Here is a 16,732-nt window from a genome sequence, read left to right as displayed (position 1 = left end):
GCATTGAAACATACACATTGCTATATGTAAAGGAGATAGCCATGGGAAAGTGCTGTATAACACAGGGAGCTCGACATGTGGAATTGTGACAACCTGGAGAGGTGGGCTGGGGTGAGGATTGATGGGGAGGTTCAGGAGGGAGAGGACATATGTATACTAATGACTGATTCATGTTGTTGTATGGCAGAAGCCAGCACAATATTGTAAAGCAATTATCCCCTAATTAAAAATTAAATTTTAAAAAGATGGGTCATTTTATTAGAATATGAAAAATTAATTTTGCACACTCCACTTAATAACTATACATTTTCACATTTATGTAAACAAAACCAAAGAAATTCTCTGTCCTTAATTTGACTCACTCTTGAACATTAGAGCACCCACTACTGAGCATAAAATTGCTTTTTTTGCTGTCTTTTGTTGTAACTACCAGGAGTTAAATGATTTGAGTTTACAAGTGAATAGCAAAAATGCTTTCTGTGTGTGTGAGAGAGAGAAAGAGAAGAGAGCTGTGGGAGGAGAAAGGGAGGGAGGGAGAGAGAGAAACATGCAGAATACACCTTACTTACCTTGTATTTGAACTTTTTAAAGAATTTTTTAAATCATATTCAAGAGAGCAAGAAGCTCGTGTAGCTAATTTTGTGATTTTAATAAGCTACACAAATACTTTGCTTCAAGAGAATTTTCCTATATAAAAGAGTTTCTTAAGTTTAAGAAATGATTTGTAAAATCGGTTACTATTTCTGGTGAAATTTAAAGTATTATGTTGTTTTTTTTATTTAAGTGCATTAGTACATAGAGTAGTACTTTTACCAAGTCTCTTAGAACAAAGTTTTTTTTCCAAAGATGAGCTCGGAAAAATTCTTTGTTTCCTTCCTTGTTTCCTCTTCTAAATCTCCTTTTAATAATTGTACCTCCTATATCTTGCCAACAAAGGTCCGTCTAGTCAAGGCTATGGTTTTTCCAGTGGTCATGTATGGATGTGAGAGTTGGACTGTCAAGAAAGCTGAACGCCGAAGAATTGATGCTTTTGAACTGTGGTGTTGGAGAAGACTCTTGAGAGTCCCTTGGACTGCAAGGAGATCCAACCAGTCCATTCTGAAGGAGATCAGCCCTGGGATTTCTTTGGAAGGAATGATGCTAAAGCTGAAACTCCAATACTTTGGCCACCTCATGCGAAGTGTTGACTCATTGGAAAAGACTCTGATGCTGGGAGGGATTGGGGGCAGGAAGAGAAGGGGACAACAGAGGATGAGATGGCTGGATGGCATCACTGACTCGATGGACGTGAGTCTCAGTGAACTCCGGGAGTTGGTGATGGACAGGGAGGCCTGGTGTGCTGCGATTCATGGGGTCGCAAAGAGTCGGAGAAGACTGAGCAACTGAACTGAACTGATAAGTTGTGTCTGGAACTTTAGAGACCCCATGGACTGTAGCCTGCCAGACTCCTCTGTTCATGACATTTTTCCAGGCAAGAATACTGGGGTAGATTTCCTTCTCCGGGGAATCTTCCCAACCCAGGGATAGAACCCACATCTCCTGCACATCTCCTACACTATAGGCAGATTCTTTACCACTGAGTCACTAGGGAAGCTCGTTCATAATTTTATAATATTCAAAATGTAAAACTTCTAAAACTTTATTATATTTAGAATATAAAATTTCTAATCTTAATATCACCCCTTTAAAGCTAAGGTCATTCCACTACTTAACAGATGAGGAAACTGATGCTCAGTAAGGAGAAATATGTGTATCACATTATATTGATATGCACTTATTTATACACAGAAAATTCTTTGCTGAGGCTCAGAAATGCAGGTGTTCAGTTAAGGATAACCTTTATCCGATGTTTCAGGTCAAACATTCACAGTGATGTAAAGGTAAGATGAGAAATAGGGGGAAATGACTGAAACTTGGCAGCAAAAACTTAAGTTTAAAATGGGAACAAACCAAAGATAACAAAAAGGAACAATGTTTTACCAGTAAATTAATTTTAAAAAGAAACTTTTAAATAATTGTGCTTTTCATCAAATTAAGGTTTTTGTTAGTTGTGGGAGTATGATGACTTAAAATAAGTAAAATGCTGCAGGCTTCCATTAAATTAAGTCTGGTGCCACTTACAGTTTTTTCCCCAAGTCCAGTTTATTTGCTTTGGCTTTAGCTAAGCATTGTGGGGAGTTGTTATTATGCAAACAGAAAAGAAGCTAGCGGGTTTGCAAAGTACAAGATGAACATATTTCTGAGTGTCCTAAAGCTTACACCACCAGACTCTGACATTTTGCCTTAATACTGCAGATTCCAGGTCCTCGTAAACATTGCTTTCTGATTTCTAAAACTATGGAAGTTTGAGTTAAAATATTAATTCTTTGAGTCATTGCCTCAGCCTAAATTAACTCTCGTCCTAAATATAAAAATATATATATCTGTATAAAAATATGAGGTGACATGTAATAAAGTTTTTACTATTATGAATTTTAGAATGACTATATTGCTCACGAATGGCATGGCCATAAAGTAATTAAATGGATAGGCTGGGAAGAGTGGCTGTAAAATATGTATGATATTCTGTGACATTTTATATGAGTACACACAATGCTTTATTATTATATTCTTTCTCATTTGAAGCTCAGCACTTTTCCTACAATAAGAATGATGGCATAATAGTCTAAAAATTTAGAATGCATGGAAATGAGGCAAGAATTTCCCAACCTCATTATTGTGGTTTCCAGACTTATTGTATATGTTTGCTATTCTGATATCCAAAAAGAAGTTTCCCAAGGATAATATTGATAATACCCAGGGTCAAATTATTTAATGTCTCAGTCCAAAATCTATCTTAGAGTCTGTTCAGTGTTTTGTTTAGGGGTGTTTTATGGTGGCTGGCATCGTGCTGGACACACAGTGGACTTACCGCAGACAATACTTGAGTTAAATCATCCCACATTCTTTCAGAAAACAGCATCTATGTTTAAAAATGCTTATTTTTCTAATCCTGTGGATAGAACGAATTGCCATAGAAATAAGCAACTATCATTTTAGTTTCACAGATGTTCCATCCAGATAAAGAGAAGAGTGGATAGCGAATATATAAAACAGCAGAGACTTTCTGTGATTGGGAGAAGGTCCAAGACTTTATGAAGAGCCAACTACAGCCACAGCTGTATAGCTGAGTACTCCTTTTCACAGGGCACTTGGATACAGTGGCAAGAAAGCAGAAACAGAGACCAGAGAGAAAACATTGCTTTTTGCCCTTGACAGATTGTTCCTTATGGTTAGAGAAATGGAGAGACAGCAGGGATTAGAAATCCCTCTTGGATCACTGAGGGCAGGGGAGGAAGCCTGATTCATCACCAGTGCTAGAAACAGCACTAGCAGTTTGGGCCTTCACAGACCTGCAAAGACATTTCAGCGTGAATTCTGACCCCGGTATAGCTGGAGTGCCAGGAGGCCTAAGAACTTCCTCCTAAAATAATTCCCTGTTTATTATTTTTACCATGAACAAAATAAGATGAAGTCATGATCAAGTAAGTATTATTATATCTTAGAAACTACAATGTCTTTATGTCTCAGGGTCCTAGGAATCTTTTTTAACCAAAGCAATAAATGTTGTTTATGACTTCTTTAAATTTGCATAATATTCTAACATGCTAATACTCTGTGAACTTTAAAAAAAACAAACACATTTACAGTGATATAACTGGCCACCAAAATGAGAGGAAGGAAACTTTACAACTGTGAGAAGTGCCAGTGTTTTCATTAAGGCAATATTGACCCAGAGGATCATTGAGTATCTATTCCCTCAAATACCTCACAGCTCTGGAATGCCCGTGGTGAGAAACAAATGTCAGCACCTAAATTCCTACACTTCCTTCACTTTCTGATTCATCTAGAGAGCTGGGAGTAGGAAGTATCTTTTCTTCCCTTTTTAATGCCACTTAATGCATTGATTTTGAAATTAAAAGACACTTGCTTCTTGGAAGAAATGCTATGACAAACCTAGACAGCATATTAAAAAGCAGAGGCATTACTTTGCTGGCAAAGGTCCGTCTAGTCAAACCTATGGCTTTTCCAGTAGTTCTATGGATGTGAGAGTTGAACGATGAAGAAAATTGAGCACCGAAGAACTGATGTTTTTGAACTGTGGTGTTGGAGAAACTCTTGGGAGCTCCTTGGACAGCAAGGAGATCAAACCAGTCAATCCTAAAGGAAATCAAGTCTGAATACTCATTGGAAGGACTGATGCTGAAACTGAAGCTCCAATACTTTGGCCACCTGATGTGAAGAACTGACTCCTTAGAAAAGACCTTGATGCTGGGAAAGATTGAAGGCAGGAGAGGGGACAACAGAGGATGAGTTGGTTGGATGGCATCACTGACTCAATGGACATGAGTTTGAGTAGGCTTCTGGAATTGGCGATGATCAGGGAAGCCTGGCGTGCTGCAGTCCATGGGGTCACAAAGAGTCAGACGCAACTGAGTGCCTGAACGGAATGCATTGATTTGGGGGTCCCACAAAATTTGGGAAACATGGTAAACTTCCCTTACTAGATATGAACTTAATTATCCTAAGATGCCTCTGATTTTTAATGTGTTCTAAAGCGAAGAAGAACTAAGGAGCCTCTTGTTGAAAGTGAAAGAGGAGAGTGAAAAGTTGGCTTAAAACTCAACATTCAGAAAACTAATATCATAGCATCCAGTCCCATCACTCCATGGCAAATAGATGGGGAAACTTTGGAAACAGTGACAGGCTTTATTTAGGGGGGCTCCAAAATCACTGCAGATGATGACTGCAGCCATGAAACTAAAAGATGCTTGCTCCTTGGAAAAAAAGTTATGACCTACCTCGACAGCATATTAAAAAGCAGAGACATTATTTTGCCAACAAAGGTCCATCTAGTCAAAGCTATGGTTTTTCTAGTAGTCATCTATGGATGTGAGAATTGGACTATAAAGAAAGCTAAGCACCGACAAATTGATACTTTTGAACTGTGGTGTTGGAGAAGACTCTTGAGAGTCCCTTGGACAGCAAGGAGATCCAACCAGTCCATCCTAAAGGAAATCAGTCCTGAATATTCTTTGGAAGGACTGATGCTGAAGCTGAAACTCCAATACTTTGGCCACCTGATATGAAGAGCTGATTCACTTGAAAAGACCCTGATGCTGAGAGTGATTGAAGGTGGGAGGAGAAGGGGACGACAGAGAATCAGATGGTTGGATGGCATCACTGACTCAATGAACATGTATTTGAGTAAACTCCAGGAGTTGGTGATGGACAGGGAGGCCTGGCGTGCTGCAGTCATTGGGGTTGCAAAGAGTCGGACTTGACTGAGTGGTTGAACTGAACTGAATTACTCCCTCCATCCCCCCCAGAAAACAGCTATGTGTAGCAACTAGGTGGAATGTACCTGTTAAAGTTTGTATTCAGATAATGATTAGCATTCTCCCTAAACATGAGTGTGAAACCAGCTTAATCTTAAATTTTTAATAAAGATACTTTTCTTTTTGATAATACAGGGAAGCCTATTTATTCGGCACCTTCCTTTTTTATATAGTCCTGGGCTAGGAATAGGATTAGGAAAATGTAATGCCAGTGTACTAGGATAATGATGATACAAAATATGGGTTTTCATTACTTTCAAAAGATAAATCTTCAAACAGCATTCTAGATTAGATAGCTAAAGAAGTCCATGGTTTATTTTAATTTTTCAAAAACTATTATCTGAAATGGTTTTAGAATCTTTAATACATCTTACTTTTCAAAGCAATGTTTTGTTTTCTTACCATCTGCTCTGAAAAGTGAAGTGTACCCAGTATGTATACTTTACCTACCAAAGAGATATCTTTGATTTAGTATTATCTTGATGTGCTTGACACTTAGGATATTGCCTCTAAAGGCTTCAAAAAACTTTTTCTAAAGTATGTTATACTTTATATACAGACACCTCGAAAGGTATATAAATTTAAGAACTGCAGTGCTGGGTTTTTGCGGTACACTTATATGTTAGGTATTATGCTAAGCACTTGATATTATCTCATTTAATTTTCTTAACAATCCTTTAAGGGCAGCACTGTTCTCATTCTCATTTTATAGGAAAGCAGATGCTTAGGGGGATTGAGCAATTTGACCAAGGTCACACAGATTCTGGGTCAGAGCCAGATTTTAAACCCAAATTTTTCTAACTCCGGAGATACCTCTCAGGATGGAAGAAATATTTCCCTGGGGAAATCTCACACAGATACAACTGCTGAAGTCTGTCCCCAGTAAACTTTAGATTTATTGCTTGCCAAAGCTATTTTTGAAAATGTGCTTCCAGGCGTGATGACTTCAATACCCATAGAATCCACGTGAACGTCCAGTTTATTCCAGGTGAAATGAAATGAGACTGCTTCTGTGATGCTTTTACACAAAAGGAATGACCCATGATTGGTAGAAGTTTAGACTCTACTGGCCTGCTAGGAGAATTATATATGGAAAATGGATCTTTCAGCGCTATTTCTACAACCACTTTGAGTAAAGAACAACCAGCTATTCAGCTAAAATACTATTGGTTTCATGTACCTACAGAATTAGATGGTCAAAGATTAAGAATGAATTTGTGCATAAAACTTCTTGGCATTCTTGGAATTCAACATAAAAGATAAAACAATAATAAGTAAATCAAGAATAGCCAGTATCCACTGATGGAGAGCTTAAATAATTATACTACAAAACTGACTTCCTAACTTCAACTGTCCCTGAGCTGAAATTCTTCATATATGGTAACAAATTGGGAAATTAGCCATCCTCTATAATTGGCTATAAACAAAAAAACTTCTAGAAGGAAGTTACTGCTGTGAGCACAGATTTCCCATCAATAAAGCATTTACCATTAACTACAGTATCGATAATGAATATCAAACAAATGCTAAAAGGTATTTGTTTTACTATTACTATTGAAATATTCATTGTTGTGACAAAAGACATCAGCCTTCAGTAAGGAGAAATTCAGGTGAATACATTATTTTTTTTTTTTTTTAAAAACAGGCCTTCAGAAATCATAAAATACTTTCATTAGGAAGACTCCTGGGCCCAAGGATTTGTTTTGAAGAGATTGATCTCTATCATTCCAAAAGAGTAGAATATATCCCACTTTGCTCCATGATCAAGGAATCCCTAGTGATACACAAGAGAAGCATATACATATGTTCTTTATGTTACATTTGTAATTGTCAAAACTGCAAACAATCCAAATGTCCATCAGTAGTAGAATAGATAAAGTGTGTTGTCATTGCTCAATCGCTAAATTGTGTCTGACTGTTTGCGACCCCATGGACTGCAGAATGCAGGCTCCTCTGTCCTCCACTGTCTCCCAGAGTTTGCTCAGATTCATGTCCATTGAGCTGGTATGCCATCTAACTATCTCATCCTCTGCCGCCCCCTTCTCCTTTTGCCTTCAGTCTTGCCCTGCATCAGGATCTTTTCCAGTGAGTCAGTTCTTCACATCAGGTGGCCAAAATATTGGAGCTTTAACTTCAGCATCAATCCTTCCAATGTATATTCAGGGTTGAGTTCCTTTAGGATTGACTGGTTTGATCTCCTTGCTGTCCAAGGGACTCTCAAAAGTCTTCTCCAACACCACAGTTTGACAGCATCAGTTCTTCAGCGCTCGGTCTTCTCTGTGGTTCAACTCTGGCATCCGTACATGACTACTGGAAAAAGCATAGCATTTAAGAAACAAAAAAAAAAAATGAAATGAAATATGTACTTAATTTATTCAGGAGTAGCATTCAGGTCCTCTGTTTCTCTCTCCTTCCCTCTTCTGTTCTTCCCCTCCTCCAAGCCCACATGTACTCATGTACACACTGGCATTGGCACGAGGAGAATGGAATAAGAACAGTTCTCCTAACTGACAGAAATATGAACGTAAACTATAAACTATCCCTTTCAATACAACTTACAGTCACTTTATTTACATTAGATAGCCATAAATTATATTAATTATATATATATATACACACACTGTATATGCACATGTGTTTGTGTGTGTATAATTACAAAGGTAATATAATTCTAGTGGTTTAGAATTGAGAGTGACATCCAGGTAAAGTTTTATTATATTGGAATCAAGCACTTTCACATGATCCTTGATTTTGTGGCCCTTTTAAATACATGATAGTAAAAAACTCATTTCTTTTCCTTGCCAAAATGTATATATTTAGGACCTAGGGCAGCTCCCTCCAGCATTTTGCATTACAAAAATTTTCAAACAAAATAAAACCACTCTGTTAGATCCTGCAACAATCAAAAACTTTCCAGGCCCAGAAGATACAATTATTTGTAAGTGAATCTGTATAGAAATTGAGATTGTTTCAGTCAAAAGTCTTGCCTCCCTGTTCTCAGAATGAATTGTAGAGCCCCTGGAGCAGACAAGGGTGTCTAAGGTTAATCTCTGTTTCTATATAGATATCAATTACCTTTTCAAAAGGCTACCCAGTGGGATTTGCTACTTGGCAGCTTGTCTAAAAACTAGCTAAATGTACTAATGTGTGTGGCAGGGGAGGAAAAGGTCCAGTTTGGTTGTCAACCTAGTTGACCCTTCAGTTTTTGTACAAAGAAAAAAATATGTTTCTTTTTTAAAAAGGGAGAGTTTTAAGCCCTTTCAGTTGCTAAAATAGCTGATTTCACAGTTTTGTTGGTTTATTTTTTTAATTGAAAAAAAAAAAAGGGAAACCATGATAAACCCTCACGTGCATAGCATATGCTCACCTGCTGGTATGAGTCTCCTTCATCTCCTCCTCTCTCTTCCTAGTGAGAATATTTTATGATTTCTGAAGATCTGTGTTTTCATTAAGAAAAGCAGTAAGCATAATATCAGGCCCCATAGCTCCAAACGTAGGTTAAATAATAAAATGAAGCCCAGGATACGAGTGTAACAAGGCCAGTGTCAGAAGATCATTCATTTATCAATTAATTAAATCTTTCATTAAGACAGAAAATGATGGTTAAAGGGAACGATGGCTTTTACTTCTGAGTGCAAAGTAACCGGTAATGTCAGAGGAGAAAGCAATGCTAAAGTTCATCTTGAAGCTCAGACTTAACAGATCTAGAAGGGAAGTGTGGACGTGATGAACATATGCATGACTCCAGTGCGGGAATTCTTGCTTCATCTTGGCCACACAAACTTGGAAGCTGTGTAACCTAGGGCAAGTTACTTAACCTCTCTGAATCTCAGCTTCATAGAGATATAAAATTAGGATGGCAAAATCATCTATCTTGCAGGGATTTTGTGAAGATTAAATGAAGTCTTGGTTCTAAATGTGTTTTGTGGCCAAGAATATGCTGTGATAATGTTTAGGATTATTACTGTGCTTAAATAATTTATTGAATACCCTTCTTACCTTCTGTCTTCCTCCAAAAGCCACTTCTCTAAGGTTTAGCTAAAGTTATCCCCATCCTTCCCAGGTGTCTTCCCAGGTAGCTCTAGTGGTAAAGAACTGGCCTGTGAGTGCAGGAAAACACCAGAGACACAGGTTCGATCCCTGGGTTAGGAAGATTCCTTTGAAGAGGGCATGGCAATCCACTCCAGTATTTTTGCCTGGAGAATCCCATGGACAGAGAAGCCTGGCGGGCTATGGTTGCAAAGAGTCAGACATGACTGAAATGACTTAGCAGCAAGAGCATCACAATCCTTGAGGTTTGCCTACTACATTAGGATATTTTTCACCAATTAAATGAGAATTTTTCATATGTTCCATTTCTGAACTGGCTTGCCTTATGCCTTCAGAATAGAGCTATGGCCTTCTCTGAAACTCAAATTAATAATGCAAATATATAAACAAGAAGCTCCCTGAGACTCTTAAAGATAGGAAGACTGAAGATGGAGATTAAAACATAAGGGGGGGTGATATTTCCTTTTTCATCCCAAGATAGAACATTGTCCCATTTTACTAAATATTTTTCTCTCTGTAATAGAAAAAAATAATGAACACATATGCCATGCATTGTGATATGCATTATTCATGTAATCCTCGCAACAGACTAATGCACCCTATTTTTGCCACTTATAGATGAGAACTATAGTTAGAATAAGTATTAATAGCTTGACCAGAGTCACCTACCTACTAAGTGGTAGAGTTGGGTTTTGAACCCAAACCTACCTAATTCATTTCCCAGTATTTTTCCATTTTCTGATTATTTACCTCCTCAGATCAGATCAGATCAGTCGCTCAGTCATGTCCGACTCTTTGCAACCCCATGAATCGCAGTACGCCAGGCCTCCCTGTCCATCACCAACTCCCGGAGTTGACCCAGACTCACATCCATCGAGTCAGTGATGCCATCCAGCCATCTCATCCTCTGTCGTCCCCTTCTCCTCCTGCCCCCAATCCTTCCCAGCATCAGGGTCTTTTCCAATGAATCAACTCTTCACATGAGGTAGCCAAAGTACTGGAGTTTCAGCTTTAGCATCATTCCTTCCCAAGAAATCCCAGGGCTGATCTCCTTCAGAATGGACTGGTTGGATCTCCTTGCAGTCCAAGGGACTCTCAAGAGTCTTCTCCAACACCACAGCTCAAAAGCATCAATTCTTTGGTGCCCAGCCTTTTTCACAGTCCAACTCTCACATCCATACATGACCACAGGAAAAACCATAGCCTTGACTAGATGGACCTTTGTTGGCAAAGTACATTTTAACTAATTTTGCATGTCTTGTTTGCCTTTCTATCCCTCTATACGTTCATCCTTTCTATTTTTGAAATGAGTAGGGTAGAGGACTGTAACAAAAAAGACTAAGGTATAGTCCCTGTGCTCCAGAAACTATGCTAATCGACCGGCAGAAAGATGATAAGCAAATGACTGCATGACATGGAAGAACTTAAGAGATCATGAGATGAATCATTAGTCTCCTCCTATAACATGGGAATAATACCTACCTTGTATGGTGGTTGCTGGATAGAGTGAAATCCTCGTGTTACATGTTTGGCAAAGACCCTGACCCACAGTGAGTGCTCCGTGTATGGGATCTATCATGTTGCAATGTTGCCAGCCAGTCCCAGGATAATTACTAGGATACAAAGCTAGAAAAACAACTTAGTGTCAGACTCAGAGACATTTTAAATGCCAGTCTAAAGAGTTTGGACCTTCAGTGTGATGAGAACGAGTGTGCCAAGGACAGTAATCATTCTGCGAAGAAATAAGAGCTGATGCTATTTTACATTACCTTTCAAAATTCGTCGTAAGTGAGATGGAGTCAGTAAAAACAGTTGGAACTGGTTTAAAGGAGTGTGGTATTTGATGTACTGAAAGGAAAGATGATATTTTCAAGTCTGATGCCCTGTACTTTTTCTTCCACAGTAATTAGTGAATGCCAAAGGCAGCAACTGGAGTCTGTGAGCTACTCCTCCCGCTACGCTCTGGGCCTCTTTTATGAAGCTGGCACGAAGATTGATGTCCCTTGGGCTGGGCGGTACATCACCAGTAATCCCTGCATTCGCTTCATCTCCATTGATAATAAGAAACGCAATATAGGTCAGTACCCCCATTATTTCCCTTAAATACAGTAACAATGGTGGGTGTAGATCATGAAAAATGCTGTTTAATTGAGTGTTGCCATTCTGAACAGAGCAAGCATTTAACTCCAAGCCACGGGGGATAAAATTTAATGTCACATTTGGCCAATAATAAAATACACAGTGAAACCAGCAAAGTTTTTCAGAAAATCATTCACCACATGGTTTGTATTACTTGAGTTTATGAAAATAGTGTCAGAAGGTTTAAGGTTTCAAAATGGCCCAAGTTTCTATTGCTTTAATATGGATCCATCTATATGCAAATGGATCTCTCATCATTTGTTCCTTGATGGAGTTTGTTTTTTGTTTATTTGGTTTTGTTTTTAAAATTTGATGAGTGCTGCTCTTTCCGCTTCCCAGGCTAGTTATAAAAAGTGAATTTTACTATATTATGAAAATCCTTCACTTCGATATAATTTTATTTATTTAATGTTCATCTAGAAGACTACATAAAATTACTTTGTATACAATGTAACTAAAATAATAGGTAAAAGGTTTCATATGAGCTTTAGTAGGATAGGATAAAATCTACACTCAACCGTTTTTGTTGAAGATAGTAAAATTAGATTTGAATTGCAAGAATAAACTTAACATTCCTTTTGGTCATAAAGGTAAAAGCATATTCTTATTTGTAGAATTGTAGTGATCACTACGATACTACTTTTTGTGGAAGAAATCGTAATGGTCTATAATGACTAAATTCTTAAAAAGAATCATCACTGGAATTTGTTATGGTGTTTTATGGTGCAGTGATGGTTTCATCAAGCATTAGTTAAAAGTTTTGCTGATAAAATCACCAAAACTAACATCTCTTGGCTTGCCAGAACTTTATGACAGAACTGGGCTGGAGTATGGTTTTTATATCAGAGCACATGATCTTAGAAAAATGTTTCTTTTATAACTTAAAACTCCCTAAGGGCTGGCCTGTTTATGTTAACATGATATCGCATATATGTACAATCAGCAGTTCATGAAATGCCCTGTAACAGCCATGGATTAACCATTTTTAACTCGACAACTGCTTTGTTCTGAGAACAGGAAAATAGCCCTTATCTTCTCATGTTGTATGTCAAACCTTCTGTCTGTGAGCCAGAAAGAGAGTCCTCAACCAGAAACCAAATCAACCAGCACCTTGAGCTTGAACTTCCCTTTGCGAGAACTGAAAGAAGTAAATGTCTGTTGTTTAAGCCATCCAGTCTATGGCAGCCCAATCTAACTGATACATTAGAAGGAAGAAGCTAGGGAGACTTCGTGACTGATTGAGTCAATAAAAGAGCAGTATCTTCAAGGACCTAGGATTTATCCATCTCTGCTCTCTTCCATTCTTTTTTTTCTAAGAGTTTTTTCTTTTTATTTATTTATTTATTTTAACTGGAGGCTAGTTACTGTACAATATAGTAGTGGTTTTGCCATACATTGACATGATTCAGCCATGAGTGTACATGTGTTCCCCATCCTGAACCCCCCTCCCACCACCCTCCCCGTCCCATCCCTCTGGGTCATCCCAGTGCACCAGCCCTGAGCACCCTGTCTCATGCATCAAACCTGGACTGGCAATCTGTTTCACATATGATAATATACACGTTTCAATGCTATTCTTTCAGATCATCCCACCCTCACCCTCTCCCACAGAGTCCAAAAGACTGTTCTATACATCTGTGTCTGTTTTGCTGTCTTGCATATAGGGTTATCGTTACCATAACCTCAGATATGCAGATGACACTACCCTTACAGCAGAAAGTGAAGAGGAACTCAAAAGCCTCTTGATGAAGGTGAAAGTGGAGAGTGAAAAAGTTGGCTTAAAGCTCAACATTCAGAAAATGAAGATCATGGCATCTGGTCCCATCACTTCATGGGAAATAGATGGGGAAACAGTGGAAACAGTGTCAGACTTTATTTTTCTGGGCTCCAAAATCACTGCAGATGGTGACTGCAGCCATGAAATTAAAAGACGCTTACTCCTTAGAAGGAAAGTTATGACCAACCTAGATAGCATATTCAAAAGAGAGACATTACTTTACCAACAAAGGTCTGTCTAGTCAAGGCTATAGTTTTTCCTGTGGTCATGTATGGATGTGAGAGTTGGACTGTGAAGAAGGCTGAGCGCTGAAGAATTGATGCTTTTGAACTGTGGTGTTGGAGAAGACTCTTGAGAGTTCCCTGGACTGCAAGAGATCCAACCAGACCATTCTGAAGGAGATCAGCCCTGGGATTTCTTTGGAAGGAATGATGCTAAAGCTGAAACTCCAGTACTTTGACCACCTCCTGCGAAGAGTTGACTCAATGGGAAAGACTCTGATGCTGGGAGGGATTGGGGGCAAGAGAAGAAGGGGATGACAGAGGATGAGATGGCTGGATGGCATCACTGACTCGATGGACAAGAGTTGAGTGAACTCCAGGAGTTGGTGATGGACAGGGAGGCCTGGTGTGCTGTGATTCATGGGGTCGCAAAGAGTCAGACATGACCGAGCGACTAATCTGATCTGATCTGATCTGATACTGTATTGATGTTTTTCTTTCTGGCTTACTTCACTGTGTATAATAATAGGCTCCAGTTTCATCCACCTCATTAGAACTGATTCAAATGTTTTCTTTTTAATGGCTGAGTAATACTCCATTGTGTATATGTACCACAGCTTTCTTATCCATTCATCTGCTGATGGACATCTAGGTTGCTTCCATGTCCTGGCTATTATAAACAGTGCTGCGATGAACATTGGGGTACGCGTGTCTCTTTCCCTTCTGGTTTCCTCAGTGTGTATGCCCAGCAGTGGGATTGCTGGATAATAAGGCAGTTCTATTTCCAGTTTTTTAAGGAATCTCCACACTGTTCTCCATAGTGGCTGTTTCCAGTTTTTTAAGAAATCTCCACACTGTTCTCCATAGTGGCTGTACTAGTTTGCATTCCTACCAATAGTGTAAGAGGATTCCCTTTTCTCCACACCCTCTCCAGCATTTATTGTTTGTAGATTTTTGGATAGCAGCCATTCTTATCGGCATGAGATGGAACCTCAAACCTCAAATAGCCAAAGCAATCTTGAGAAAGAAGAATGGAACTGGAGGAATCAACCTGCCTGACTTCAGGCTATACTGCAAAGCTACAGTCATCAAGACAGTATGGTACTGGCACAAAGACAGAAATATAGATCAATGGAACAAAATAGAAAGCCCAGAGATAAATCTATGCACCTATGGACACCTTATCTTTGACAAAGGAGGCGAGAATATACAATGGAGAAAAGACAATCTCTTTAACAAGTGGTGCTGGGAAAACTGGTCAAATACTTGTAAAAGAATGAAACTAGAACACTTTCTAACACCATACACAAAAATAAACTCAAAATGGATTAAAGATCTAAACGTAAGACCAGAAACTATAAACTCCTAGAGGAAAACTTAGGCAAAACACTCTCCAACATAAATCACAGCAGGATCCTCTATGACTCACCTCCCAAAGTAATGGAAATAAAAGCAAAAATAAACAAATGTGACCTAATTAAACTTAAAAGCTTTTGCACAATGAAGGAAACTATACGCAAAGTGAAAAGACAGCCTTCAGAATGGGAGAAAATAATAGCAAACGAAGCAATGGACAAAGAATTAATCTCAAAAATATACAAGCAACTCCTGCAGCTCAATTCCAGAAAAATAAATGACCCAATCAAAAAATGGGCCAAAGAACCAAACAGACATTTCTCCAAAGAAGAAAAACAGATGGCTAACAAACACATGAAAAGATGCTCAACATCACTCATTATCAGAGAAACACTCTCTTCCATTCTTAATGTTGAGATCCTCAGAGGAGTGGTAGCAAGATGGCAATAATTGTTGGAGTCACATCCAGACCCAGCAACATGCTTAGGAGGAATAAGAACTGTTACTGTCTCTGTCCTTTTCTGAGATCAAGGAAATCTTTCCAGAAACCCCTCAACTGACTATCTTGTACTATAGGTCATAATTGTGTTACAGGCCATCGTGGGTTACTCACAAGTCTGAAACCAATCACTGCCGAGCGGGGGTGGGATTACCATTACAATCCTACAGACAAATCAAGATCTACTCCTGGAACTAGTATTAGGATCATCTTCCCTTTAGTCATGTGAGTGCATGCATGTGTGCTTAGTCGCTCAGTCATGTCCAACTCTTCGCAACCCCATGGACTCTAGCCCACCGGGCTCCTCTGTCCATGGGATTTTCCAGGCAGGAATACTGTAATGGCTTGCCCTTTACTTTTCATCCTCCAGGGGATCTTCTCCACCCAGGGATTGAATCCACGTCTCCTGAGTCTCCTGAATTGACAGGCAGATTCTTTACTGTTAAGCCGCCTGGGAAACACCCCACATAAGAGTAGATACCTGAATAAGATATGAGTTTGTGGGGAAGAAAGAAGAAAATAGTGATGCTGGGTTGGCAACAAATAATTTCCATTCTCTTCAAGTAGATTCATGTCTCATGTGGGAGATAAGGTTGTGAAGTTGACACATAAAGATAAGAATCATGTATATTCAAAATTATCTTGAAAATACCTCAAAACTACATGATATTTTGAAGAGTGACTTAATGTTCAGTAAATTCAGTATAGCCATTTTGGTAACATTCAATAGATTTCAGTTTATTTGAGTGAGGCCAGATGAAATTGTGAGTTTACATTTGTAGACCAGAGTGATATTTTCTACTATGAAAGGTGCACAGGAAAGAAAGAAATAAAAGTCATACGGCCTAACAGAGTAAATTGCTATGCAAATGGAGTAAGATGGTAAGTGAAAGTACCCACCACTACAATGCAGTAGCCAGTTTATAAAATCAGAGTTATGCAAACTTGAAAGAGTACAACATAAGAATATTAATAAATTCTCACAAGATGGGCAGCTTTTGAAATCGTGTATATATACACACACACATTCTCAGTTATGTTCAACTCTTTGCAATGCCATGGACTGTAGCCCTCCAGGCTCCTCTGTCCATGGAATTTTCCAGGCAAGAATACTGGAGAGGGTTGCCATTTCCTCCTCCAGGGGATCTTCCTGACCCAGGAATCAAACCCAAGTTCTGGCATCTCCTGCATTGGCAGGCAGATTCTTTACCACTAGTGCCATCTGGGAAGCCCTTTGAAACCATAGAAATACCAAAAAAAAAAAAAAAAAAACACTTTTTTAAATATGTAAACAATCACACAGTTTTAAAGC

General features: G+C 38.7%; 1 protein-coding gene across 29 annotated transcripts in view; it reads left to right on the top strand.

Annotated features, from left to right (window-relative positions):
* Nucleotides 1-16,732, top strand: part of RNLS (renalase, FAD dependent amine oxidase) — a 302,134-nt gene that overhangs the window by 202,059 nt on the left and 83,343 nt on the right. For 26 of the 29 annotated variants that reach the window (XR_015155834.1, XR_015155835.1, XR_015155839.1 and 23 more), the window contains one exon: nt 11,332-11,505. Coding sequence is in view for 21 of the 29 variants with exons in the window: in XM_086379249.1 (XP_086235375.1) it covers nt 11,332-11,505 (174 nt within the window). In the remaining 8 variants the exon portion in view is untranslated. Of the gene's footprint in view, nt 1-11,331; nt 11,506-13,231; nt 14,261-16,732 lie in introns of those variants that run through there. The other 3 variants (XM_086379269.1, XM_086379268.1, XM_086379270.1) reach the window with 1 other exon arrangement.

The sequence above is a fragment of the Bos grunniens genome, chromosome 26, assembly GCF_055505025.1.
Source record: "Bos grunniens cultivar Pamir isolate PY7600 chromosome 26, Bosgru_T2T1.0, whole genome shotgun sequence".
NCBI lineage: Eukaryota > Metazoa > Chordata > Mammalia > Artiodactyla > Bovidae > Bos > Bos grunniens.
Note: the sequence above shows the minus strand (reverse complement) of the source record. Positions and strands in the feature narration are given on the sequence as shown.